Source organism: Pholcus phalangioides, unplaced genomic scaffold (assembly GCF_987345545.1).
Source record: "Pholcus phalangioides strain wild (caught in Gottingen) unplaced genomic scaffold, Ppha-v1.0 ptg000042l_1, whole genome shotgun sequence".
Taxonomy (NCBI): Eukaryota; Metazoa; Arthropoda; class Arachnida; order Araneae; family Pholcidae; genus Pholcus; species Pholcus phalangioides.
Window position 1 is genome coordinate 33,669,033 of NW_028301628.1, and position 27,135 is coordinate 33,696,167.

General features: G+C 31.5%; 1 protein-coding gene across 3 annotated transcripts; it reads right to left on the reverse strand.

The window, feature by feature from the left end:
• Positions 1–897: 897 nt before the first annotated feature.
• On the reverse strand, positions 898–25,220 carry LOC149064928 (uncharacterized). Of its 3 annotated transcripts, none has more exons than XM_089255280.1 (4): positions 24,868–25,220; positions 6,772–7,073; positions 3,402–3,473; positions 898–2,601 (listed from the first exon to the last, which is right to left on the reverse strand). In XM_089255280.1, the coding sequence occupies exons 1-4, from the start codon at positions 24,929–24,931 to the stop codon at positions 2,194–2,196; spliced, it is 846 nt and encodes a 281-aa protein (XP_089111406.1). In that variant the 5' UTR covers positions 24,932–25,220; the 3' UTR covers positions 898–2,193. The 3 variants fall into 3 exon arrangements, with proteins under 3 accessions (XP_089111406.1, XP_089111405.1, XP_089111407.1); XM_089255279.1 differs by lacking the exon at positions 24,868–25,220 and adding an exon at positions 8,115–8,247; XM_089255281.1 differs by lacking the exon at positions 24,868–25,220 and adding an exon at positions 8,111–8,237.
• Positions 25,221–27,135: the final 1,915 nt, after the last annotated feature.

A 27,135-nucleotide genomic window follows, 5' to 3' on the forward strand; every position in this document is an offset into this window, starting at 1 on the left:
AAAATTTTACGTAATATATATATTCCATTCCTAAATATTTTACATAGGCCCTGGAAAGATATCGTCGAATTACGAATGAAATGATTCCTGAACCTTACAGATGACTGAGAAAGTTATCTAGAATTCGAACCTGCGATTTTTCTAGAACTTTATGTCAATTTCTCAAACAATAAATTAAAGAAATTAATTATAAACAAATTCTGTAATGCCACTAAAATTTTTTTCCAAAATGAAATTTTATGGAATGTATAGAGATTTTATAATGCAGAGATAATATATAACATTAGTCATCATAAATGCATGTATCTAAAACAATAAATTAATATTATTTGTTGAAAATCACACGAATCAATTAGGGATTAACAGATTTTGGAATTGAATTATTATCTGACTTGTTTCAGTCGAATTATAAAATATTAATTTACTTATGTGAGTGATGAGCTAAAATCTCATGAGTTGAATGGCATCTATATTTCGTGTAACTAAGATTCGATTTATGTGAATTTTTAATTAAGAAAAATAATTAATTTGGCATGCAGTTTATAGTGAGTTTTTAATTAAAGAACCTATATACGCAAGAGAGACATTCCATAAATTAATTCAAACGTAATAATGCGAGGTTCCGTTCTCTTATACATTATTATAATATAATATACTGGGTGAAAACTTGTCTGTTTAAGCTCGAATAACTCGTGAGTTAGTTATAGAAACATATTTTTAGTTAGAAAAAGTATTCATATAATGTACTCATTGTGATGGAATGCCATTTATTTTAGTATTGACCATATATGTAGCAAGACATAAACCAATTTCAAAGGTGGTGCCCGTCTCTAATGAGCCCCCCCCCCCTCGAAAAAAAAAAATCAAAGTGAATATTATTAGTTGAGATATTTGAATTCAAAAAACTCTGAAAATGAGGGGAAAAAAACAGTTACATATATATTAAGGCAGGGGTCTTCAATGGTCCATGTTCCATGGGACAAATGCGGCCATCGGAGCTTTTTACCATTGCCCGTCGATTATTTCCACGAAATATCGAAAACAAATCGAAAGACGATTAAATTAAAACAAATAATTCTATGAAGCCTACATTCCACTACCATTAACGCTGATTTCATTAGCAGAGACATGCCAACACGTATTGTAAGGGGACCCAAAAACTTTTTACGGGACCATACGTAATTAAATAATTTACAAAAATGCTCGAAAACCGATTAATGAAAATAATAATTTCAGAATTTTTTTTGCAAGAAATAATTTCAGAATATTTTTGAAAGAAATAATTTTTGAATTTTCGAAAGAAGTAATTTTAGAATTTTCAAAAGAAATAATTTCAGGATTTTCGAGAGAAAGAATTTTCAGAAATATTTAGAAAGAGATGTTTTCGGAATTAGCGGCAGAAACAAGTCAGAATTAATGGAAGAAATAATTTGGGAATGTATGATAGAAACAATTTTTCTCAGAAATATTTGGAGTAATTTCAGAATCAATGAAATAAGTAATTGATCAAAAATTATTTCAGAATTTCAGAAAAAAAATTATTTCAGAACAAATAAAAACCGTCAATTATTTGGGTCCCCTGTTCCTATTCAGGGCCGTGTTTGCCCAATCCGTTAAGATGCCGCTGCACATTACGGTATTTATCCCTTGTGAATATGGATTCTATTTTGAAATTACAAATGCTTAGTATGACTTGATGTGGTGCCCACGGGCTTCATGGGAAGTTCGAATTAGTACCACAATGTCTGAAAGATTGAAGACCCTGCATTAAGGGACAAACTCGAGAAAAAAAAAATCCAAACATTATTTCGCAATCAGATGACAGTGAGATCGTATGAAGTACTTACATTTAGAGTTTATTTTGCTTTTTAATTTATAATTTTTTTGTTATATATAAATTTTGTATTTCAATATACGGCCATACAGTACATATACTTCCTTAAGAAAAAATAAATGACATATCTAAAATGAACACGTTATTTGAATACCTTTTCTAATTGAGTGTCTCGGAAATCATTGGTCCACGAGTTATTTGAGCTAAAACAGACCAAAGGTTTCACCGTATATTGTCACATGTAAGTCCTTTCATTTTCAGTTCTTAAGTTACGGAAGAAGAATTCGATTTTTGAGCTCAAAAAATATTTACATATACTCGTATTTATATTACGGAGAGGCACTTGGCAATAAATTATGTCAGGACATAGTCGCTGCGTATTTTGGCATTGTCCTTTGCAAATAAGAAGACAGAGCTTGCAACAGCGTGATGGTGCTTTTTATGGTTTGGCAGTCCCTGACGGATCTCCTCGAGCAGATCGGCTGGTCAACCAGTTGTTCACTGAGGATCTGATACGTGGAATCCGCGAAGAACGAATCCTCCACGTTCGGATTACCCGGCTGAAATGTTCGGGCACTCAGCCTGAGGACGCACATTAGTCGACGCATGTTGAAAGCCAGGGCACGGGCACCCGTGTGAAGCGCACTCGATCCGCAAGTGCCGTCGACGTTGTGTCGCTCCAGCTGGTCTGATATGAAATACACGTAGGCTGTGTGATTCAATAGAGAGGTGTAGAAAAGCTGGAGAACCTCGAAACTGACCTGATCCTGAATTAAAAGAAATCATCATCAGAAAAATATTCATACAAAAATTGCATATTTTTATTTATATAAATGAACGAGGAAAAAGAAAAGCTTGACCACAATAATAGCATTGAAATGGCCGGAAAACGATTGCAACCGACTAGTCATTAAATGTTACACTCAAATGTACGCTCGAAGGACCATTTACCGGAAACATTATAGTGATACTGATATATTTCTCAATGACACCGACAGATGGCAGCAGTACCGGATGCGGTTTGGGTGCTAATTTGAATTTTCTCTTGGGGAAGAAACCGATATAATCCAACATTTTAACCTCGCAAAATATGGGAATCGAGAATATTAAGTATTTAAATAATTATATTTAATTATTTTAATACTCTTTTCTCGGAACGAAGGGGTGCCATATAAAAAAAAACCCACAAAAATGCTAAAAAGTTTGAATATTCTATAAAAATACGATTAATTAAAAATCAATTTTTATCTGATTATATAAAATAAGACTTTCTTTAAAACTTACTGCACATTAATAAATTTCAAGTTTAGAATTTAAGTTTATTTTCAGCGCCCATACTAGTTGTCCTAAGTACTTTGGTGCGACCCACACTTTTTTATTGCAATTAGCAAATTTTTTATTAATTTTTAAAATGTTTCCAGGACATTCCCCCACCCTATATAATGCATTTCCTGAAATATCTTGGATTTTTTTAGTAATAGAAGTAGAAATTATTAGGAATTATTTCTTAAATCAGCAATTTGATGATTGTTTATTCGCACTTCAAAAAAGAATCTATCAAACTTACCGATAGTTCTTCTAAAGCTGGAATCATGGCAACTGTAGACAGCTTGAGCGTTGTGCAATCTTCACTCACTCCCTGGAATTGGAAAAGTGGAAAAAATCAGAAAACTTACAAATCAGCCACAAATTCAATGTTTGGAAATTGTCACAGTTTTTTAGGATACTTTTTGGTGCAGTAGATAATTATTTTATGATTAATGAAAAATTTTAACCCGTATTAAAGCGTCTCCCCATCGTCATGTATACCAAAAATTTTATTTAATAGAGCTTGTACTAATCAGTTTGAAAATTCTTGCTTTCCCGGAAACTTTGATGCCTCTCCAAGAAAGTGTGCCTCACTGATTGGGAACTTGTGACATAAATCTAAAATAAATACGGTAACTATCTAATATGTATTCTAAATTATCTCCAACTCCATTCTTTGAATTTTTAGGGACAAAAAATATTAATTAATTTATTAATTTCGAAAATAACCATTACATACTAGTACTTAGACCCAATATATTCCAAATCTACTTTTTTTTATCAGATTACTAAATTAAAAATTTATAAATACTCTTCAATTCTTGATTAAATATAGTAATGATAAAAACTCGCAGTAATATAATATAAATAAAAAACATAATTTATATTAATTTAACAGAATTTTTTTTTAAAGTTTGTTCTCAAATAACAAGATTTATTAACAGTAAATTAATTTACTTAAATTAAAATTGATTTATATTGAGTTATTTTTAATGAAAAAATAATTTTTTATTTAATAAAAATGAATATTTTTTTAAATGGAATTAAAGCAATTTCTGTTAAATGAAAAAATACTAAAAAATTATGAATATAAATTCAAATAAAATGTTTTCTAATAAAATAAAATCAATCACTTTTTATCAAAATAATTTATTAATAAATAAATTTAGAATTAATTTAATTCAGAATAAATCATAAATGAGAAAGAACGAATAAATTAAAAATAAATGACTGAATAAAATTTAATTTTTATAACGATAATAACTTAACAATCATTTTAATTAATAAACCAATCATAATATTGAAATTCGATTGAAATATAATAAATATAATATCATTTGATTGGAATATAATATGATTTATACCCGATTTTATGTTTATCGACTTTATTTAGCAATTTTCCAGCTGAGGCTCATATTCAGATCATATTGATAATATTTTTTAATTTAATTAATTTTAATATTGTTGCTAATTTAAATTTTGTTTATCGTGATTCATTTTGAATGCAAATAATATTTTCTTTAAAGAAAATAATTCCTTTTTGTAAAATTAAAATGAAATTAAAACAAAATTTTTTTAAATAAAAAAAAACTATTTTCAATGCATAAGCAAATCTTCTGTTAAATATATATAAACAAAAAAGAAATTAAGTCTTGTGTGTGTCAAATGAAAGCAAAATGATTTCTGTTAAATCAGAATAAAACGAAGTCTATTCAATCGAAATAAACTATTTTTTTAAATTGAATGTGCACTTTTTTAAATAAAATACAAAAAAATTTACAATTAAAATTACACTTTATTTCTCGGATTTTATCGTGGAAACTAAACGTTCAAAAATTATGAGAAAATTTATTACCGCCGCTGACAATAAACATTGACAAGCGAAAATATGGTATACAAAACAATCAAAAGAGCAAGGTAAATAAATACACAGTGAAAGGAAAACAAGGATATAAAAATCTGTCAATGTTATTTTTGTAATTTTGAATCATTGGTAAAAAATTGGTTTTTCGGAAAAACGATATTTTCAACAAAAAAAGTTCTAAAAGGGAGAGAGAAAAAGGGAAAACACTAATTTTGTTGAAGAAAAAAAAAAATAGAAATAAGTTTAGCCTTAAGATTCATTGCCAAGCTCAGTTACGTTACATAACTAAGTAGAAGCTTGTCATTGTATTGGAATTGTTGAGCCGAGACTTACATGGTCAAGGACATTCCATTGAAGTGATTAAGCGCAGTGTAAACATAGAAATGAAGGTCTGTTTGCGGTCGAATGAACGCAGAAATTGGGAATATTTCTATTCGTGTTTCTATGACAACGGAAGATAGGAATTCGATATTCTTTTCATTTATAAAATATGAAATAGTTATTGAAAACACGTATAAAATAGAAAATTCAAATAAATGATACAAGAGAAAGAATGGAAATCACCAATTAAAGAAAATGACTAAACTTAACCAATTAATTGAAATTTGTAACATATCTTAAAAAAAAAGAAATTATTTATTCAAAAAAATTTAAAAACATTCATTTAAAATAATTGAAACCCGTAAACATCCACATGAAAATTATTAAAAGTATTTATTTAAAAAAAATTAAAGCATTTATTAAAAAAACTGAAATTTCTAAACATTTATTTAAAACTTTTTAAAAGCATTTATTATAAAAATTGAAATGGGTAAACATATATATATATATATATATATATATATATATTTTTAAAATGTTCCAAAAGTATTTATTCAAACAATCTCAAAAATATTTAAAATATATAAAAAAGATTAATTTTGAATTTAAATTATAAAAAAATAAATTGAATAACCTAATACATATATAGCCTATATATACATTTATATAAGAATTTGATACGAAATGTATTTATTTCATACATATAACATTGTATGTATATAAATTTTTTATTATCTAAATACTATATTTTAAAATGTTAATTTGTATCTAAGCTATATGAGGGGTTTGAGCTGCCTGAACACTGACGTTCCTTCCCATACTTATTTTTATCAGAGCCGCCTTGAGGGGCCCCATCGAGCCTACTCGTGGACATATGAATAAAAAAAAAAAATAATTTCATTTACTATTATAAAACAAATTGGCTGCACCTAGATTGATAGTCCACGAAAATGTAAATCATATAAAAAATTAGTGAGTATTTTCCAGTATATATGCTTCGAAGGGAGGCTCCCAATGATTTTTTCCGCACTGGGTCCGTCCCGTGTCTGGGGAGGACGGCTCTAATTTTCCTTAAAATAGTTGTAAAAATTTCGAAGTTATCAAGCGTTCTCGTCAAACAATTTGAAAATCCTTTTTCCAATTATTTTAACGGTGAATAATTGTAATTATTAATACTTTTCATTATTCAGTTAAATATATAAATTTACCTCGTTGCATATTTTCAATATGGAATGATAAAATTTTTTTTATCACGAAATATTCAGCATTGATTAATCTGCGATTTTTAATAATACTGAAAGCTTATTTACTTGCAACTATTTTAAATTTCCGGTATAATACAAATTTAGTACCAATGATTTTTACATTTTTTAAAAAATCATATTTAAATTAGTACAGAAAGGAGATGATTGACACAAATAAATGAAAATATTTTTCGACTTACGATTTTGAGTGTCGTATTTGCAGTCTCTAGAAGTAGCTGCGTGTTTGCTTGGAGCTCGTTTAGGAGTTCTAGTTTATCTTCCATGGACGTGAAAGTTCTCTGATCTAGCGTAGCGTTAGGATTGTTGAAATCACAAGGATTCTCCAATTTCTGAGAGAATGACATGTCTGATACCCTGACTGTGGTTTCTATCGTATATGACGAGATAGATGCAGATGGTTGCTGAGGTATCGGATTCGCTGTTATCAAGAGATTTAGCGCCGAGAGCAATGCGACGAAAAATATCCTTGAAGAGTTATTATCTGTGAAACAAAAATTATAAATTAAAATCGTTGACTTGAGACTGCACATTACAAATAATGGAAGAAATTTGGCGATCATGCAACATAATCGAGACAATCAGGAAAATATACGCATAATGTTTCTGTACATGTATAAATTTGTATTATATTTTTTAATGATTTTACTTGTATCTATATAATAATTTTTCTAATACTCTGTAAATCTTTTTCATGGACGTAAATGAATTGCATTAAAAATGTCTACACATAAAAATGAGTGATTTCACCACAAATCATCCATTAATTTAGACACAACATTTTTGACAGTGATGCTTATATCAAAATTTATGCTGTTGAAAAATAAATCGTAATTATTTTTCTATGATAAGTTACATCAAGATAAAAAAAATCCGATTTTTCCAAAATCATGAAAATTATTTAGGGTAATTTTTCTAGGGGTTTTCATTTACTTTGGTTTTGAAGTAACATAGGGAACTAAAGAAAGATTGTTCCACTCAAGTCGTATTTCGTTAAAATGAGCTTGTTTTAATTACGCGAAAGTTAAATTCTTCTTGGACATGAAGTAAATTGAAAGATAAATAAAGGTTGATCTGTATAGTTTTTATAAATTGATTATAGTCGATATTTCTTCAATAATCAATGCATCGAAGCTATTTGTATGGATCTCGGGAAGAGCCATAAATATTACTAAAGTATTTTCCCGTGGATTATACGTTGAAAAAATCAGTTGAATTTTTTATGCAGAATAATGATCTGCAGCGTTTCTTCCGAGAGGGTTTGAATAGTATTTAAAAAATTAAATTTGTAAAAGAATAATTTTTTAGAGATTTATAAAGGACTTAGAAACATTTTTTTTCCGCAAAAACTTGATCAACAGTTGTTTCCTTTCTTTTAAATTTCATTATTGGTGAATTAAATTTGAATATGCTGACCATACGTAGGAAATTACGGTAATATTATTGAGTTCATTAAGCTTTTCTCGAAATATCAATAAACTATTCTCGATTATCCGCGTTTTGGAAACACTTGCCACTTACCTACCGGTAACAGGTAGAGAAGAGTTCGAGGCAGTACGTATGGAAAATTTCCACAAGATGTTACACGTCAGTTGAGATACACCGAAAAATATTGCCGAGAACATATCCTTAATGTCATGGCAGAATGTGCCACCCACGAAAATTCAGCCGTCACCAAAAAAAGACACCGTATTTCACCGGGTAAAAAAATAAATAATAAAATATTGAGAGAGACTATATACGATCAGAGAGAAACGAAAGTGAAGCATTTCTTATCCCAACACGTAAATATTGACGTCACACAGTGCAAGTTGCGAACTAAACTAAGGAAAGATGAAGGAGAAGAAAGAAAAAAAAAAATGTTTTTTTTTTTCTGAATGGAAGTCATGTGGGGATTCCCTATACTCTGCGGTTTAGCTTAGTTCTTAACTTAAAAATAGCCCTCATTGACTTTTATGCTGTTTCGCAAGACCCTTGGAAATTCCCAGAGAATTAAGCCGAAAGCAATGTGCACGAACTTATTTGATCGAGTGATTTCCCCCCCTGTATCGATGAGGAAGAGGATATCCTGTGCATAATACAATGATATACTGCAAGGACAGCGTTTCTCAACCTATGGTCTGTGGACCAGAGGAGGTCCTTTGCGATGGTGGTCCGCAGGCAGATCTGATAACTTAATTCTAAAAGAATGAAAAGATGGTTAAGTTGTTGCGATTGATATCAGCAACGTATTCCGCCGTTTTATCCGGCATGCTGGGGGAACAGCGAGGTAGACTAGAATGCGGGGAATACTCGTATTTTCCTGCATGCTGAGAAATTTGACACAGAATCTGGAAACTTCTAAAATATCTTTATTTATTGAATTGGTTAAACGCATATAGTGGTCTTTACTGAACCTCGCATTTCCCGGCATGCCGGGAACGGACCAGACTGTAATATTCATCCCAGTCACTCCAGCATGGCCCAACCCTTCGGGGTACAGTGCTCACATCCCCCATGGGACGGGGCCTGGGTTATACCAGGTTTTACAAATCGATATGATCAATATGCTAGTGTTCCTCAAGTCTTACGGAGTTATGCCGGCAAATGCGGAGGAGGTATTCAATAATATACATATAAGTTGAAGTAAATATTATACCTTAATAGAGTAAAACCTCTCTTTCACGGACACCAGATGGACAAAAAAATCCGTCCATGAAAGAGGGGGGTGGCCGTTAATCAGGGGGTTTGAAATGCGTACTTTCATTATACAAGGGAGATTTATTATCTGGCCGTAAAAAAAGGGTGACTGCATCTTAGTGGTGTCCGTTAAGAGGGTTTTACTGCACGTGGGGGACAGAGAAAAATACACGAAATTGCTATCTTAATTGCGTGATATCACTAGTTGCAGCCAAAGAATCTAATTGAAGACAAATTTGCTAAAATTGTTGAAGGGGGGAAATGAATGAATTCTGCATTGCTACAAGCTGCAGTAAAAAATGTACTTCATGAAAAAAAAATAAAACCAAACAAAAACATTCAAATGACTAGGTAGACAGGGCTGGACAAATCTTAAGGAATTCACATGCCCAGTCGCATTACAAATAATAGAGATGAATATTTATAGCCATAATATTTACATTTATAGTTTATAAGTTATGAAAACACACTTTTTCATTATTTTAGTAAATATTATAAATTCAAACGAGCGTTGATGAAAACACAAGAGAAATATGTAAAGAAAAGGTCGGAACACACAACTAAAAACTTAAGAATGTCCCGTAATACGGGATGCAAGTGATCCGGGGAATTGTTTCGTACATTTTATGGGTTGACAGTTTATTGCTTCAGTAAGGCTGAGAAACGCTGCTGTAGGACATTCATTGCTCATATTAATCTCTATATGAGACGACCTTATACTGACACTTCTTAATCGGTAATTGATGTTAACATTACCGGAAATTATTATTTTGTATTTCCAAGCAATTTTTTTGTATGCATGTGTGTGTATGATTCCAAATTTAATTAAAATATCAGTGGGCGGACCCGAAAGATGTCAAACCATGAGGAGATTAAATCATGATTGTTCAACTGTGAGGTCAGTTTCCATGAGAAAGCGTAAAGATTTCCGAATTGAATTTTTGTACATTTTCAGTGAAAAGCTTAAAAATTGGCGTTGGCCGAACTCACGTGGATTTCTATAGCAAAGAAAAACAGCTGAACTGATCCCAGCTGAACAGCCAGCCTAGTGCTGATGAATGAACTCAACTAACTGACCAACGACAGCCTCGAGCGTATATTTCAGCTGATGGTTACACTTGTGGTTGCGGTAGCCCACAATGAACTGCTACACTCAAGCTTCAAAACACCTCTGTGTATTTACTTTCCGAGTGGTTAGGAAACGATTCGTATGGTATTGTTTCTTCCTTTGCATATCTATTAAATCAATACTCTAATTGCGGTTTGGCCTCAATTTGCATCGTAAACGTCCAGTCCTTTATTGCGTATGTACTGTATTCGTTATTGACGCGTTAAAAAAATCATAAAATGTTCGGTATGTTTGATTCAATCAAAAAACGCAATTTTTTTTTAAAGTCAGCACTAACATAGAGCAATGGTTTTTAATGTCATGGATCAGAATTAAAAAAAAAATACCACTTCAATTTTACTTCAAGAATTTTGTATAATTAAATTTCAAGAAAAAAAAATCCCCTGAAAATCTGTATGAACAGATATTTTGTCCCGATAAAAGGTTATGGGAAAAAGACTAAGAAACTGAGAGATTTCGAAAAACGAATCGAATATAGCAGTATTGTAAATACTGTTGTGCCAGACATGACCAAGGCTCTGTCCTATGTGGTATATAACAACCCTAGAGGTTGGGCTACGCTATAGTATTGTGAATACTGAAAAATTAGGTAGCATCGAGAAAAAATTCGATCTAAATGGTAAAATAGAAGGGATATTGTCATTTTTTTGGTGAAACTTGAATGTATTACCAAAAAGTGAATCAAATTTAAGACTTTTAATCGAACTCAGTGCAAAAAGAATGGTTTTGCACGATAAGATGTAATATTCACGCAAATTTTCTCTGTAACTAATTTATCATGACTATTTGGTTTTTATTTATTTTTTGGTAAAATTTACTGCCCTCCAAATTGTTTCGACTCAAAAAGATGTTGGCAAGGGTCTTGACAGATGTGACACCATATCTCATACTTACAAGCCGGATACCACTTTTGAATTTGTCGCATCGAGTGAATAATTGAATTGAGATCCGGTGATTGTAGAAGCTAATTGAGCAAGGTGAAGTCGGTGATGATCTTCTAATTACCTGTGAACTGTGTAAGTTTTTGTGAAATAAGCATTTTTATGCTAAAATTACCTATCTCCATCTTGATCTTGTATGACAGTGTTTCTCAAAGTGTGAGTCGCGGCTCAAAGGGGCTTCGCCAAATTTTGTCATGGGTGTCGCGGTGAGCTGGAGACATTGATTTGTATACCTATTTATGATTTTGAAAGTGGTTAATTTTTAGTGTGAAAACTGTTGAGCCGCTGATAAAACATGAATTGGGCAGAGGAGCCGTGATTGAGAAATGTTTGAGACCCACTGTTGCACGGATATGGCATCAAGCAATGTATAATACAATAAATACGATGGGGGAGGGGGGGGGGTGTTTGAAATTTTTTTGAAAACGCTTTCGAGTATCCAAGTCATTTCACGTTTAATATCAGTTTTCAATCAAAATTTTTATCCATGTTTAATCAAAAATACAAGTTAAAAGACCATAACAGCGTACAAAGAAATATTTTAGAAGCCCTCTAGTGTTTTACGCTGTGAATGGCTTATGCGGAGTTTTGAGGGGGAGATAATCAATTTCATTAATGATATTATAGTTTAATTTTTATAACTTTTAGTATCAAAAATGTTATTTTTCAAAGTTATTTATAAATACAAATTATCAGATTATCATAAATAAAATACACGGAAAAAAATTCCCATGACCTCAACACAAATTTAAATCGGATTTTAACTATTAATATCTAATTTATAAACATTTAGTCGAATTATTTATACGTTTGGCAATTCACTGTTGCAATTTTTACTTCGTCCCCGAAAGTATTACCGTTTTCTTCTTTAATTATGCTCACGTTTTACATGTGTTATTATATTAGAAGGGAAAAAAACGACAACATTGTTATTATTGTCCTTTAGTTATTATCATTTTGTTTTCAACGTTTAGACTCTCCCTTGACATCGTCATTTAAACGTTATTCGAGAAGAAAAAAAAAAAGTATATTAGTAATATCATCACAGTGTATATCGTATCCAAAAAAAGAATGCATGGATTTTCCCACAAATTGAGAACTGAAACGTCATTATGAAATGTGTATAGAAATCACAGGAAAGCAAATGAAGGGGAAAAAGAGTTTTTTTCCAAAAATATTTTCATCACTCAAATAATAATAATAATAAAAAAAGTAATAATGTTACAAAAATGACAATACACTTATAACATCATGGGTTATTACAAGTCGTGAAAGGAAAAGAAAATCATGAAGACACGAGAGCTATTTACGTCATCAACTCGTTAATGAAGCTATAACAGGGGAAAAAAGACATTATTATCCAATTTTGAAGTGTTTGTTTTAGAGCGAATCAATCGAAAAGTTTCCAGAATGGTTTGAGTATTCAGTAAATTTGGCTTGATATTATTTACTATATTACTTGCATTTTTGTTAATCGAACAATAATTTTAAAACCCTGAATAACTTTTAATCCAGCGATATTTATCAATTGATAAACGACATTAAATCAACGTTTCAAGCTTTTTATCAAAAATTTCAAACTGTGAGGCGAGACTCAAAATGTTTCTCTCCTTTAAAAACTTTTTTTGTTGTTGAAAAATTCGTTCCAATTTCACTAATATTTTTTCAGAAAATTCACTTTTTCGCTTTGCCAAATGTTTTTGGAAAAATTTGCGTTGTCACACACCTCACTTAATTTTCAGAAAAATTCAATCTTTGCAAATTTCTTTTAGAAAAATCCGCGTTGTAATTTTGCTAAATTTCCCAGTAAAATTCTCATCCTCACTTTGTTGAAAGAAATTCTGAAACATTTACGTCGTCACGTTTCTTATTTCCTTCAAGTCATGTCCAGACCGTGGACAATGTTGTTGAGTAGTGTCCTTGAATGTTTCGCAACAGCTCAAATTTGTTGCTGATATTTGTTGTTATATAGGAAATGTTTCAGGGATGTTGCGAGCTACAAATAGCGATGTTTCTTGTTTCCCAGTCGAAATGGAAAACATTTATACCAATGAACAAGTTTCAACAAGTCTTGACGTGCTCAGAAACACGGATCGGTTCCATCAACCTCACAGCAAATTCAGTAGGGAAGAAAAACACTTTCCAGAAACGAAAGCGTATTTTTAATAAATTCTTTTTGATGCACATTATAAACAGAGATCCACGCACGCGGAGAAGTATAAATACATAGTAATTGTATGTTTAGTAATTTTAACACGATTGACGCATTTTTTTTTCTTGCAATTCTTTACATTTTGACCCCATGATTACTTTTTCCCAATTAAGCTTTAAGGCTAATATTAGCATTGGTTATTTCTTCGATGGGCTGCACTTGAAATAAAAATGTATCTCTCATATGCAGAACGAATAAAATTGAAATAAATTATGATACAAGTTTTTTGAAGAAAATATCACAGTTTGTTTCCAAAAAAAGGCAAATTTTGCTTTTTAATTGTACAACGCTTCAAAAATAAACTGGGTGAAATGACAAAAAAATGGAACTTGAAATGTTCGTACTTACATGTATTTTAATGTGGATTACTGTGTGATCAGAGATTTCACGTTAATTCAATTTCAAAAAAGAAAAAAAAGAAGAGAAATTCCATTGATTATTGAAAAATTTAACATAGTACCCACATAGATGAGAATACTTGAAACTATATTAATTGCTTCTTAAAATTAACCTTCTTGCATTTATTTAATTTTTTATAAAAATTTGTAAAAAATCAAAAAAGCAGCGATTCTTTGCTTTTGAAATTAATCTAAGCGATGGTAGAATTTATAATTTATTTGACATGAATGTCGCTCTCCACTTGTTAATACAAGATATACGGAAGACTGGATGTTGTGAAGATATTTATTATTTCAGATGTTTATTTTTTAAGGAAGGAAAAAACTCATCTCTGCCTCCACCGGGAGTCGAACCCGGGTCCCTCGATTGCCGGACGAGTGCTCTGACCACTAAGCTACAGAGGAGATAGAGATTTTCCTTCGCTAGAGCGTATATATGCCGAACGGAACCGTGCAATGGACGGTGAAACCGATCAGCTAATAGCTCATTGACGACGAGCCACCAGAGGGCTATATATATGACATGAATGTCGCTCTCCACTTGTTAATACAAGATATACGGAAGACTGGATGTTGTGAAGATATTTATTATTTCAGATGTTTATTTTTTAAGGAAGGAAAAAACTCATCTCTGCCTCCACCGGGAGTCGAACCCGGGTCCCTCGATTGCCGGACGAGTGCTCTGACCACTAAGCTACAGAGGAGATAGAGATTTTCCTTCGCTAGAGCGTATATATGCCGAACGGAACCGTGCAATGGACGGTGAAACCGATCAGCTAATAGCTCATTGACGACGAGCCACCAGAGGGCTATATATATGACATGAATGTCGCTCTCCACTTGTTAATACAAGATATACGGAAGACTGGATGTTGTGAAGATATTTATTATTTCAGATGTTTATTTTTTAAGGAAGGAAAAAACTCATCTCTGCCTCCACCGGGAGTCGAACCCGGGTCCCTCGATTGCCGGACGAGTGCTCTGACCACTAAGCTACAGAGGAGATAGAGATTTTCCTTCGCTAGAGCGTATATATGCCGAACGGAACCGTGCAATGGACGGTGAAACCGATCAGCTAATAGCTCATTGACGACGAGCCACCAGAGGGCTATATATATGACATGAATGTCGCTCTCCACTTGTTAATACAAGATATACGGAAGACTGGATGTTGTGAAGATATTTATTATTTCAGATGTTTATTTTTTAAGGAAGGAAAAAACTCATCTCTGCCTCCACCGGGAGTCGAACCCGGGTCCCTCGATTGCCGGACGAGTGCTCTGACCACTAAGCTACAGAGGAGATAGAGATTTTCCTTCGCTAGAGCGTATATATGCCGAACGGAACCGTGCAATGGACGGTGAAACCGATCAGCTAATAGCTCATTGACGACGAGCCACCAGAGGGCTATATATATGACATGAATGTCGCTCTCCACTTGTTAATACAAGATATACGGAAGACTGGATGTTGTGAAGATATTTATTATTCGACTCCCGGTGGAGGCAGAGATGAGTTTTTTCCTTCCTTAAAAAATAAACATCTGAAATAATAAATATCTTCACAACATCCAGTCTTCCGTATATCTTGTATTAACAAGTGGAGAGCGACATTCATGTCATATATATAGCCCTCTGGTGGCTCGTCGTCAATGAGCTATTAGCTGATCGGTTTCACCGTCCATTGCACGGTTCCGTTCGGCATATATACGCTCTAGCGAAGGAAAATCTCTATCTCCTCTGTAGCTTAGTGGTCAGAGCACTCGTCCGGCAATCGAGGGACCCGGGTTCGACTCCCGGTGGAGGCAGAGATGAGTTTTTTCCTTCCTTAAAAAATAAACATCTGAAATAATAAATATCTTCACAACATCCAGTCTTCCGTATATCTTGTATTATAATTTATTGTTGTATGTTGGCCTGGTAATCAGGCAGGCACTAGCTTGCATAGCTAGGTTTGCTCGAACACTGTCTGTAGTGTAGAGGCGTAACATTTTTTTACAGAAAAATGTGTTGTGGAGCATTGTTTCCAACTGTTTATAAACTGTTGCAAAAACAGTTCAGAAATATTGAGCAATATTGTTTAGTCTGGATAAGGCCATAAGAAAATTCTCGTCATCGCTAATTTTTTCAGAAAAAATTTGCGTTCTTGTTTTACTATTTTTTTTAAAGAAAAATACGCTTTCTCACATTACCAAATTTTCGAAAATATTTGCGTCTTCGACCCGTCAATTTCTCTAGAAAAATTCGCATGATCATTGCAGTAATTTTTTTTCTTAAAAATTCGCAAATCCACTTTTGCTTGATTTTTTTCGGAAAAACGGATTTTAAATCTGCATATGAGACAGAAAAGATCGAAAATATAGTATAATCTTAATTATTTATTATTCATCTGATTTTGCTTGTTGGGGCCTTGTATTTGTATTTCGTTTTCTGGGGGTTGTCAAACTGTTCGGCTTTTCTCTCAAGAACACTAAAAATTTTTAAACTAATCTGTAATGAAGATTTTTTGAGTACTATTTCAACATAGATAGGGATTGATGAAGCACTATTTTACTTAAAGAAACTCAGTAAAAATTTATTTGAATTTTTTGAGATCAAAAGAAGCCAATAATTGCCAATTAAGAACATCCACAACATCTGTATTATAGATTAGAAAAATACTGAACTTAGTTCGAAAACATTACTCAACTACCAATCAAATTTGAAAGAAAATTGCATTAAAATTCAGAAGAAATACGTACTGCTTAACAAAATGCCTAATGCCATTTATTTTCATGACATATTATCGATATGTCATGAAATTTTAATGCAGAACGAATAAATACAGCGCACTATATATGTCATGACATTTTAATGACATATCGTCATTATTATATTTTTAAATTTTATCGATAATTATGTTATATTTAGGAAGCTTATAATAGCCATGCAAATATTTTGTAAGCTCAAAAACTCTGCTAAAAAAATTCAGTACCCCCTTGAAAGTTAGAATTCAAGAAATTTCGAGGTATACTGCAAATAAGGAATCCTACCAATGGTTGATCGTTCTCAATTCCAGAAAAGACGCTACGAATCTTTCGCATGATTCAGATCACAATGAGACAGATAATCTTGAATGGGTTCGTCGTTTGTCATTTAAAATATTATTATGTTCCCCAAAAATAAGAAAAAAAAAGAGACAAACTCGGGTATATTCTCCTTCCAAAAAAGGTGTCATTCACCTCAAACTCTCATAAGGAGCTTCCTTCTCGAATTTGTCATTCAAAAGACCCGAGCGCTGCGTTACTGAAATATCTGAGGTTCATTCGAACAGCCACAGCACGCTATCCTTATAACTAAGAGGAATAGGCCGCCCGGAATTTAATGCTGACATCCTCCTCTTGTTACAGCCTAGGCTAGACATAATAGATATATTTATACATATAAAAAATAAATAAATAAAATGGAAGGATGAAAACGAAAGGAGTGTTCTTGCTGCACGCTCAGGTGAACAGCTTTTGTCCCTTAAAGCGAAAGAGAAACCCATAGATAGGCACGGGAAAGTGACCTCGTTGTTCGGATCCGTCTGAAAGCAGTAAAATATTATATGAAAAAAAAAAATATATATTTATATATTTATTTTCATTCTTTATCATCGTCTTTTGGGTAAAAGTCTGGTCACAGCTCTTGGGATGTCATTTGTTATTAAAATTTTTGCAAGCGCCATAAAAAAATGTCCTTTTTTTTGGGATTTTTTTGACGTATAGTAAATCATAACCTTAAGGCGGATCATGTCTGTTACATAGAGATTTCAGAGTTATCGGATAGTCTATTTTTTAAATTTTTATCTTCATTATATCACGGGTTTTTGAAACATTAAAAAAAATTTATTATGTATACATTATACTTCGAGAGGTGGCTGATCATTAAAGGCCGAAAATTGGATAAAAATACTAAGTACTAACTTTTGAGCTGGAAAAATTTTTAGAATCCCTAGAAAAAAATGAATTTTATAAATTTTTAGCTGTGCCATACAAAAATTATGAGTATATACCTCATTAACAAAAATATTAAAATTATCACATGGAAAGTTCAGATAAGTCTTTCAGCGGACTCTGGATTAATAAATTTATAGTTTACCAACCTCCCCGGGCATAAGCCCTGCCAGATTTATCCTTGCATACAGGTAATGTATAGGACCCACAAATTAGTTTCCGCACAGTCACAAAGTTTCTTTCTATACAAGTTTGAGATAATTCTCAACGAAGAATTTCGTCCTTATTTCTTATCAGGCTAATACAATGAAACTGCGATACCACCATATTCTGTATATAGTAGGAAAAATTTCATTGCAGAGGAATTGTTGTTAATCAGTTTGACATTAGAGTACAGACATTTTGCCAAACAAGACTTGAAAAAATGTTATTGTGGAGGGATTTATCGGTATATCGAGTATCGTTTTAGCGAGGTTTCAATGTATCTGAAATTTTAACTGCACTATTCCCCCCCAAGAGTATACGTAAAACTATGGTTTTGAAATTTCTTTTGATTAATTTTACTTTGATTAATTTTCTTTTGATTAATTTTACTTTGATTAATTTTACTTTGATTAATTTTCTTTTGATTAATTTTACTTTGATTAATTTTACTTTGATTAATTTTACTTTGATTAATTTTCTTTTGATTAATTTTACTTTGATTAATTTTCTTTTGATTAATTTCACTTTAATTAATTTTTATCATAATAAATTTTATTTTGGTTTATTTTATCATGATTAATTTTTATCATGATTAATTTTTATCTAGATACATTTTCTTGATTGATTTTATGTGGATAAATTTTATTTTGTGATTTTATGTGATTATGAATTAGTTTGATTTATTCATTTCGAAATATATATACATTTCAATTTAATTTATGTTGGATTGATTTTATTTCGATTTAATTAAATCAAACATTTTGTGATACATTTTGATTTAATTTATTTTGTGATACATTTTGATTTAATTTATTTTGTGATACATTTTGATTTAATTTATTTTGTGATACATTTTAATTTAATTTATTTTGTGATACATTTTAATTTAATTTATTTTGTGATACATTTTGATTTAATTTATTTTGTGATACATTTTGATTTAATTTATTTTGTGATACATTTTGATTTAATTTATTTTGTGATACATTTTGATTTAATTTATTTTGTGATACATTTTGATTTAATTTATTTTGTGATACATTTTGATTTAATTTATTTTGTGATACATTTTGATTTAATTTATTTTGTGATACATTTTGATTTAATTTATTTTGTGATACATTTTGATTTAATTTGTTTTCTGATATTTTTCGAAAGAAAATATTCTCATTTAGATTCTTAAAATTTGATCTGATAATTATGATTTTTTTTAATCTATTGCTTCTTGAAATGTTCCGTGATATTATATGGGTCCGTGATATTATATGCAAGAAATCAATTAACTTTATTTTGTATTACAACTTAAAATTGATTAATAATTGACAACTGATAATTCATTAACTCTTTATTGAATATAATTATAAAAATTGGGTCCGTGGTGTTCATCTTCTAGTACAAGTGATCCATAAAACATTAAAGGTTAAGGACGCAAAGTTTTAAAATACTAGTTATTTTTTTTACGAATATACTGTTCATTTATTAAAACATCTTAATCAGAAATGATGAAAATGGTAACGTAAGGTAGGTTTCCCGAAGTGTTGAGGTGAATTACCGCAATTATCAACAAAAAGAAATAAGCATGTATTCGAGCCTCAATACAGTTTGAATTGCATCATTTACACGTTGTGGTTTTTTTATTATTATATACCATAGAGAAAGAAAAAGTGGTTTTCGGGGCACAACTCGTACTACCGAGGGGCAACATTAACCTTAAAAAAAAAAATAAAACCACCAAAAACTGCCCACTGACCTGGTATATAAGGAGCCTTCTTATCAATTAAGGAAAACTCTATCGACCACAGGTGATTAGCGAACGATTAAAAACGGCTAAGTACGAGACGAGACACACGGTCGCACCTACGTTCAAACTCGTTACAGTTATACTTAGAGAGCAAAAGTTTTCCCACCTCTTTGATGAAAATTCGATCTCTTATGAAATGATGTAATTATGATTTGATGTGTACCTGGCATCAATAATTAAATGGATCTTCCCCTAAGAAAAGAGACTATAACGTAGTAAATAGTATCCTTCAATCATTAGGTGATTATAACCCTTAGTATCATTTAGGTAAGCCTAAAGGCTGATTTACCGAATAGGTAAGAAACGTTTGATTTCATTTTCCTTATTACATTTGATTGCTCTTTTTTGTCGGATACTTACTATTGGACATAAGACAAGGAAACATTCAGTCTTGCTCAAATTAACTTAAGTAACACTTTAGAACTGAAGTCACGCCCACTTTAGTGCTGCATTTTTACATGCAAGTTATGAATAAAAATAAAAATTTTCAACGTGTTTTATGAAGAATGTTATTTTTGATATTTTACTTGCGTTTGAAACATTATTTCTACAAATCTATTGATTGTATCATTACAAAATTTTTATAAAGTGAAACTTCGATATTACGATACTCGGAGGACCAAGAAAATATATCGTTATATCGAGAAGTAGCATCACCATCAGTCGCAATACCAAATTTGTGCTGTTGCTGCATCTCTTCTGGATTAGTGCTATCAGTACCACCATAAAAGAAGGCATTTATAAGATTTTATTCGCCTCAAAAAATCATATGATTTGATTAAATGATGAACAGAATTCAGTTGGTCGTTACACACTTTGAAGTGGTTTTCTATACAGCACTTTTGAGTATTACACAGAAAGTAACTTCACGACAAGTCCATTAACACTTTCAGTGAGTATAGATAGTACAAAACATCGATATTACTGAACACAATCGAAATAAAAACAACTAGTGAGTAAATTAAAAACATAATGAAAGGGATTTTGAAGTGAAATATATAAAATATCGTTATATAGAGGGATTTATCATTACATCGAGTATCGTTGTAGCGAGGTTTCGTCGAATGATATTTTTCCATATTGATAAGATTATTAGTCAAAATCTGAAGCATACCTTATCACGTATTTGCATAATTACAGTGTTTTATATACACGATATTTAGAAGGAAATTTCAAAAATTGACACGTACATTAACAGATTTTGGTGTAACTTTTGAGCATACAATACAATCCTTTAAATTTTGGTTCATATAATTTGCATCATTAATTGCTAAATCTACGTGAGAAAAAAAAAACACATTTCATTCATATAAATTTTTTAAGTCGTGTTTCGAATATTGCATGAATTTTGCTTAAAAGTAGCTTAAAAATGACATTTGATCAATCAAAATTTATTATTCACCATTTTGGGACACTTTTCATCAAAAAATTTAATTAAAGTTCACTCCAGTAGCATTTTATAGAAAATTGCAATGGTAGGTAATATTATATCTTAAGTAACCTCAAAGGAAACGAAAACTTGACGAGTTCACAGTGAGTTAAGAATAGTACTAAAGAAATAAAATAAAAATAGCCGGATAGTGAACATGGGCCTGAGTTCATGATCTCAAAGTGGCAAATCATGACACTAATGTCACGCCGCTTGTTAGAGTTTTCACCGCCTTCTCACAATACCCATGGGCTTTTATTTTATTTTTCAAAAAGAAAAAAAAAACTTTCTCAGGAAGTGCATCAGACACTGAAATGGAACATTTTTACTTGTTTATTTTCGAACCTACCGCAGAGGATCCGTAAGAGGCGTGGTAGATAGAGCCTCACTCTCTGTGTGGTGGGCCCTCCGCTTCTTCTCTCATATCTTTTTTTTTAAATAGTAAAATGTTCATGTATCGACTTGAGAGACACTAAAGAAAAAGCTATAACCACCCCTTACACTACGTTGAAATAGAAGAAAATGGTGTCTTACTCGAAACAGACTATCGTGTTTTTTTTGTAGGTAGGGCTATTGTAAATCCATCAGGTGTCTACTAGTAACGTCACTGGGTAAGTCTGTAGACTGCACGTGCTCGAGAAGAAGTTTACGGTAAGCGTGTGAATTGATCCAATACGAGCGTATTTTCATTATTAGGTTTCTGAGAGAAAATCCAGAAATTTGAATCACTAAAGCTTCCCAATACATGACCGTAATGCGTGATAAAATTTTTGTGAATTAAATATTTAATAAGCTATGTGCCATGTAAATTAGTATTCATTTTTAGTATTTTATATCATGACGGTTACGAGATTATTTCATGAACTTAAATAAATAAATAGATATTTCTCCAATATAGGTGTATATAGAAATGCTACTGAAAATTATTGCAGTTTCACATACTGTGGAAGCACAAGAGAAAAAAGAGCTGATCCCGCACTCTACCTTGAAATAGAACTGTTTCTCAAGGTGTGCGTCACGGCGAGTTGGAGATATTGATTTGTGTAACTATTCATGCTTTGAAGTGCTTCTTTTTATAAGGGAAAATATCTATTAAACTATTCTGGGGAGCCACAGATGAACCATGAATTTGCCAAGGGAGTCACGAGGTGACAAAACTTTGACAACCACTGAAATAGAAGAAAATGGTGTCTTACCCAAAACAGCCTATCAAGTTTTCTTCTATGTTTTTTAAGCAGGTAGGGCTATTATAAATCTATCAGGTGTCTACCAGTAACGTTTTTGGCTAAATTCCTTCTGTAGACTACACGTGTTCGAGAAGTTTACGGTAAGTGGGGGAATCGACACAATGCGATCATATTTTCATTATAGATCTGATTTTTTGAGAAAAAAAAATCTTGAAATTTGCTTTAGCATATAAAGCTTTCTAATACAAAACTAGTCCATGATAAAATTTATATGAATCAAATTTGAAATTAGCCATGTGCCATACAAAATAGCATTAATTTTCAGTGTTTTATCCAATAATGGTTACATTTTTCCATGGAACCGAAAGAATCCAAAGTTCTGTGGGGCACTAAATAAAAACAAAAACAAGTAATCACCCCTTACTCTACCCTGAAATGGAACAAAATGGTGTCTTACTCGAAGGTAACTTCACGTTTTGTTAAGTAGGTAGGGGTGTTGTGTAAATCCTTCAGGTGTTTACGAGAAACGTCATGAGGTAAGTAGACTAAATGCTCGAGAAGAAGTTTAAGATAAACGTGAGAATTGACCCAATGTGTGCGTATTTCATTATAGATCTAAATTTTGAAACAAAAATCTTGAAATTTGTATCATTAAAGCTTTCCAATACGTGACCATATTGTATGATGAGATTTCTATGAATCAAATATTATGAGCTTAAATAGCTATGTACCATCTAAACTAAAATTCATTTTCAGTGTTTTATCCCATGACAATTACGAGTTTTTTCCATGGAACTGAAAAAAAATCAACATTTCCACAATATGGGGTATTGAAACACTACTATAAAAATTACAATTTTATACTGAAGCCGAGTTCCGTGGAGCTCTAAAAAAAGAGCTGACCACCCTTTACTCTACATTGAAATAGAAGAAAATGGTGTCTTACTCGAAACAGACTATCAGGTTTATTCAAGTAGGTAGGGCTATTGTAAATACATCAGGTGTCTACGAGTAACGTTTTTGGGTAAATTCCTTCTGTAGACTACACGTGCTCGAGAAGTTTACGGTAAGCGGGTGAATTGACCCCACGTGAACGTATTTTCATAATATTCATAGGCATTCTAGGTTTTTGAGAGAAGAATCGTAAAATTTGATTCATTTAAATCATTCATATCGAATACATGATAAAAATTACTATGAATTAAATAAGTTATGTCCACCATTTAAATTCTGGTTAATTTTGAATGTTCTATCTCACGATGGTTACAATATCATTCAACGGAAGCGAAAAAAATTATTATTTCTCAATATAGATACTTCATACTGCCATTGAAAAAAAAATTGTAATTTTATACTGTGAAAGCCGAGTTCCGTGGAGCACAAGTTGGAAACAAATCGTTGCTGTTCGTGCAAAATGCCATGTGTAAAATTTCTCATTTTTTATGCCACTAAAAGCTTCTTCGCATGCGTTTCCGTGTTCGGTAGAAATGTCATATGTTTCTTACCAATAGATGAGATTTAAAAATGTATTATGCCATTTTTATAGAACATGAACAGACATGGGAAGAAACTTTTAATTGCGTAGAAAAAATTGAGAATTTTTACACATGACATTTTGCGTGAACGGCGACGAAATATTCTATCAGATCTCAAATTTTATTTCGATATTTTGTTCGAAGACTATCTCCACCACCTATTCAAACAAATTATCTTATTTTATCTCAATTTATGCACACATATATCAAGTAGTACAGTTAAGGTCATCAAAGTCTTCAATCTTTATCGAGTCATGTGTGCCGCCAATTTTCATTATAGAGAAAAAAGCACTGACATGAAAATCTGTCATATATTATCATACTTAAAAATCAGCTGTTTATAACAAATATGGGGCGATTAATGTAAAATCTTCAAATATAGCCTACACCTAAATCGAAGAACGAACTCAAAAATAAGAATCGAGCACTCTTAGTTATTTCACTGACCACCACGGTGCTCGAGAGCAACATAAGAAGACTGGGATACAGCAGGATCCCGAAAAATCAAGAGCATTAATACACCGTTAATCATTGATTGAAAAATTTGTAATGTAAATGAAAATTATCTCAATTTATGATTTTTATTCAATTATCAATTTAAAATTTAAATTAAATCAAAAGAAAATCCCACATAGAAATTATTAATAAATTTCTTCTGTATTACTGAAGAAAAAAATTCGATATCAATCTAACTTTAAAATTTCATTCGTAATTAGAAGATAATTATCATCACATTTTGATATAACTCATGAAAAAATACAAAAGTACTGAAAATAATTTTTTTTCTTACCTGATACGAAGGTGTTTAGACGCAGGTTTTTTGAAGTTTCGGTGGCAAAGCAGAAAATAAACATTCCTCGTATAATATTGGCCGGTACCTCCGATGAAAAATTTCTCCACTATTAAATCAAATCTTCAGTTTTGTCCAAAATTCAAAAAAATATCCAAAAATAAAATTTCAACGAAAAAAACTTAAAAAGAAAATTTATCCACGTCTCCGAGGTAGTAGCAATATTTAACAATTTTTTTTTTTTACTATGATGAGATTACTACTACTATAATACAACGGCGGCGGCAATAAAACATGTTATCCCAGAGTGACAACAGCGGACATTACTTTGGTCATGAGACGTGCCGCTCATGATGATGATGATAAAAGATCCAGATTCGATGCAGTTCTTTATATTGGGCCACACCGGTTCACCTTTCTCAATGGATGACAGAAAGGGACGTATCGAGGTTAGGGTTTCACTCACGTGGCGACTTAGCCTTACTTTACTTTAACTATCACCAATTTCTTTGCTTTTTTCCCTCATTTTTTGCGTTTTTTCCCCGCCAAATATAAATTCGGACATTTGACAAAATGTTTCTTTTTTTGCAGGAAGGAAATGACACAAAATTAATTTCATCTAGTCATCACTTCGACAAGAGGAAAAAATCTTAATTATCAATTAATTTCTTTTTGTCATTATTAACCCTCTACGGCGGTGTTTCTCAACCGCTGGGTCGCGGCCCGATACCGGACCCTGACATTAGGGGTACCGGGTAGTGAAAGACTCACTGTTCCATTTTTCTCCAGTTATTTCTCATTAGGCATGTGTATGAATGGGCCTTTCACTCACAAAAAAGAATCACTAGGGCCGTGGGTATCCCGCGGTTGAGAACCATGTCATGTATATCGAATATACATCGTTCTATTGAAATATAATCACATGCATAATATAATTTACTGCATATTAACGTATTGAATATACATGACAAAATGGAAAAATCCCATGGTGAACAAAAAACACATTGCACCAATTTATTTTCTCAATTTTTTTAGTATTTTAGAAATTATATCCTTCAATATCATTTCACTACAAAATTCAGCTATATAAGTGCAAGATTTTTTTTTATTTAGAAAGATTTCTTGTTGGTGTCATTTTATGAGAGATGTTGAAATTTACGTGTGCAGAGATTTTAAAAATTGTACCAAATTAAGGAAATTGGAAATAAAATTCAAGGTAAAAACTATTCAACGTTACCAATCGAGAAATTTTCTGTTTGTTTACAACAATAAAATGATATTAATCTGTATATTTTACATTAAGGATTAACCATTTTAGCTAATTTAGAAATTCATTCTAATTAATTAAATTTCTATGCTGATGTATTGTTTCAATTCAAAATATGACAAATTCATGATACATGACAAAATGGAAAATCACACGGTGAAAAAAGCCATTTCAAAAAAAAAAAAAAAAAAATTCTCAATTTTTTTTAGTATTTTAGAAATAATGACTTTTGGTATCATTTCAGTACAAAAACAAATACGGCTATAGAAGTACAGTAGGCTTTTTTTTTAAATCTAGAAAGAGGTGATTCATTTTCTGAGAGCTGCTTTATGTGTTCAGAGATTTGTAGAATCGCATCAAATTGAGGGAATTGGAAATAAAACTCAAGGTAAAGCAGTTCAACTTTGCTCAACAAGATTTTATCTGTTTTTTGTAGTTTTTTCATACGTTTATATAGGGGGTGAACCATAGACACAGTTAATGAGAAATTAATGAAATTTAAATTGTGTTAGACAAATTTAACTATCTATGGTTCACCCCTCAGTAAAACGTATTGAGTTTATGAAATTATTTTATTTTTACAATAACGGATGTAAATCGGTGCTGTTAGCATATTTTTTAATTGAAAAAATATACCAACATAGCAATTTAATTAAATAGATTGAATTGTTTTCGCTAGCTAAAATGATTAATCATATAAGAGTATAAATCATATAAGAGCGAAACTACACAGTTTTCTTTTATTTTAATGTTATATATTTACTAGAGAAAATTTTGCTTAGCAATGCTGAATAGTTTTTTACCTTGAACTCTATTTCCAATTCCTTCAATTTGATGCGAATCTATAAATTTCTAAACATGTAAAATTTCTGCAGCTTTCAAAAAGAGTGAATCAATTCTTTCTAGAACAAAAAGTATTATACTTATGTGAATGTATTTTGCATTAAATGTACTAAAATGTTGTACTAAAATTACACTAAAAGATGTACATTCTGAAATAC

Bases quoted from the DNA above. Each gene is read 5' to 3' on its own strand.
- LOC149064928 (XM_089255279.1), bottom strand. From the start codon at position 8,214: ATGTTCTCGGCAATATTTTTCGGTGTATCTCAACTGACGTGTAACATC. The intron at 7,074-8,114 runs GTAGGTAAGTGG...TTTGTTTCACAG, and splicing joins CTCTTCTCTACCTGTTACCG to ATAATAACTCTTCAAGGATA. The intron at 3,474-6,771 runs GTAAGTCGAAAA...TTCCAATTCCAG, and splicing joins CAAATACGACACTCAAAATC to GGAGTGAGTGAAGATTGCAC.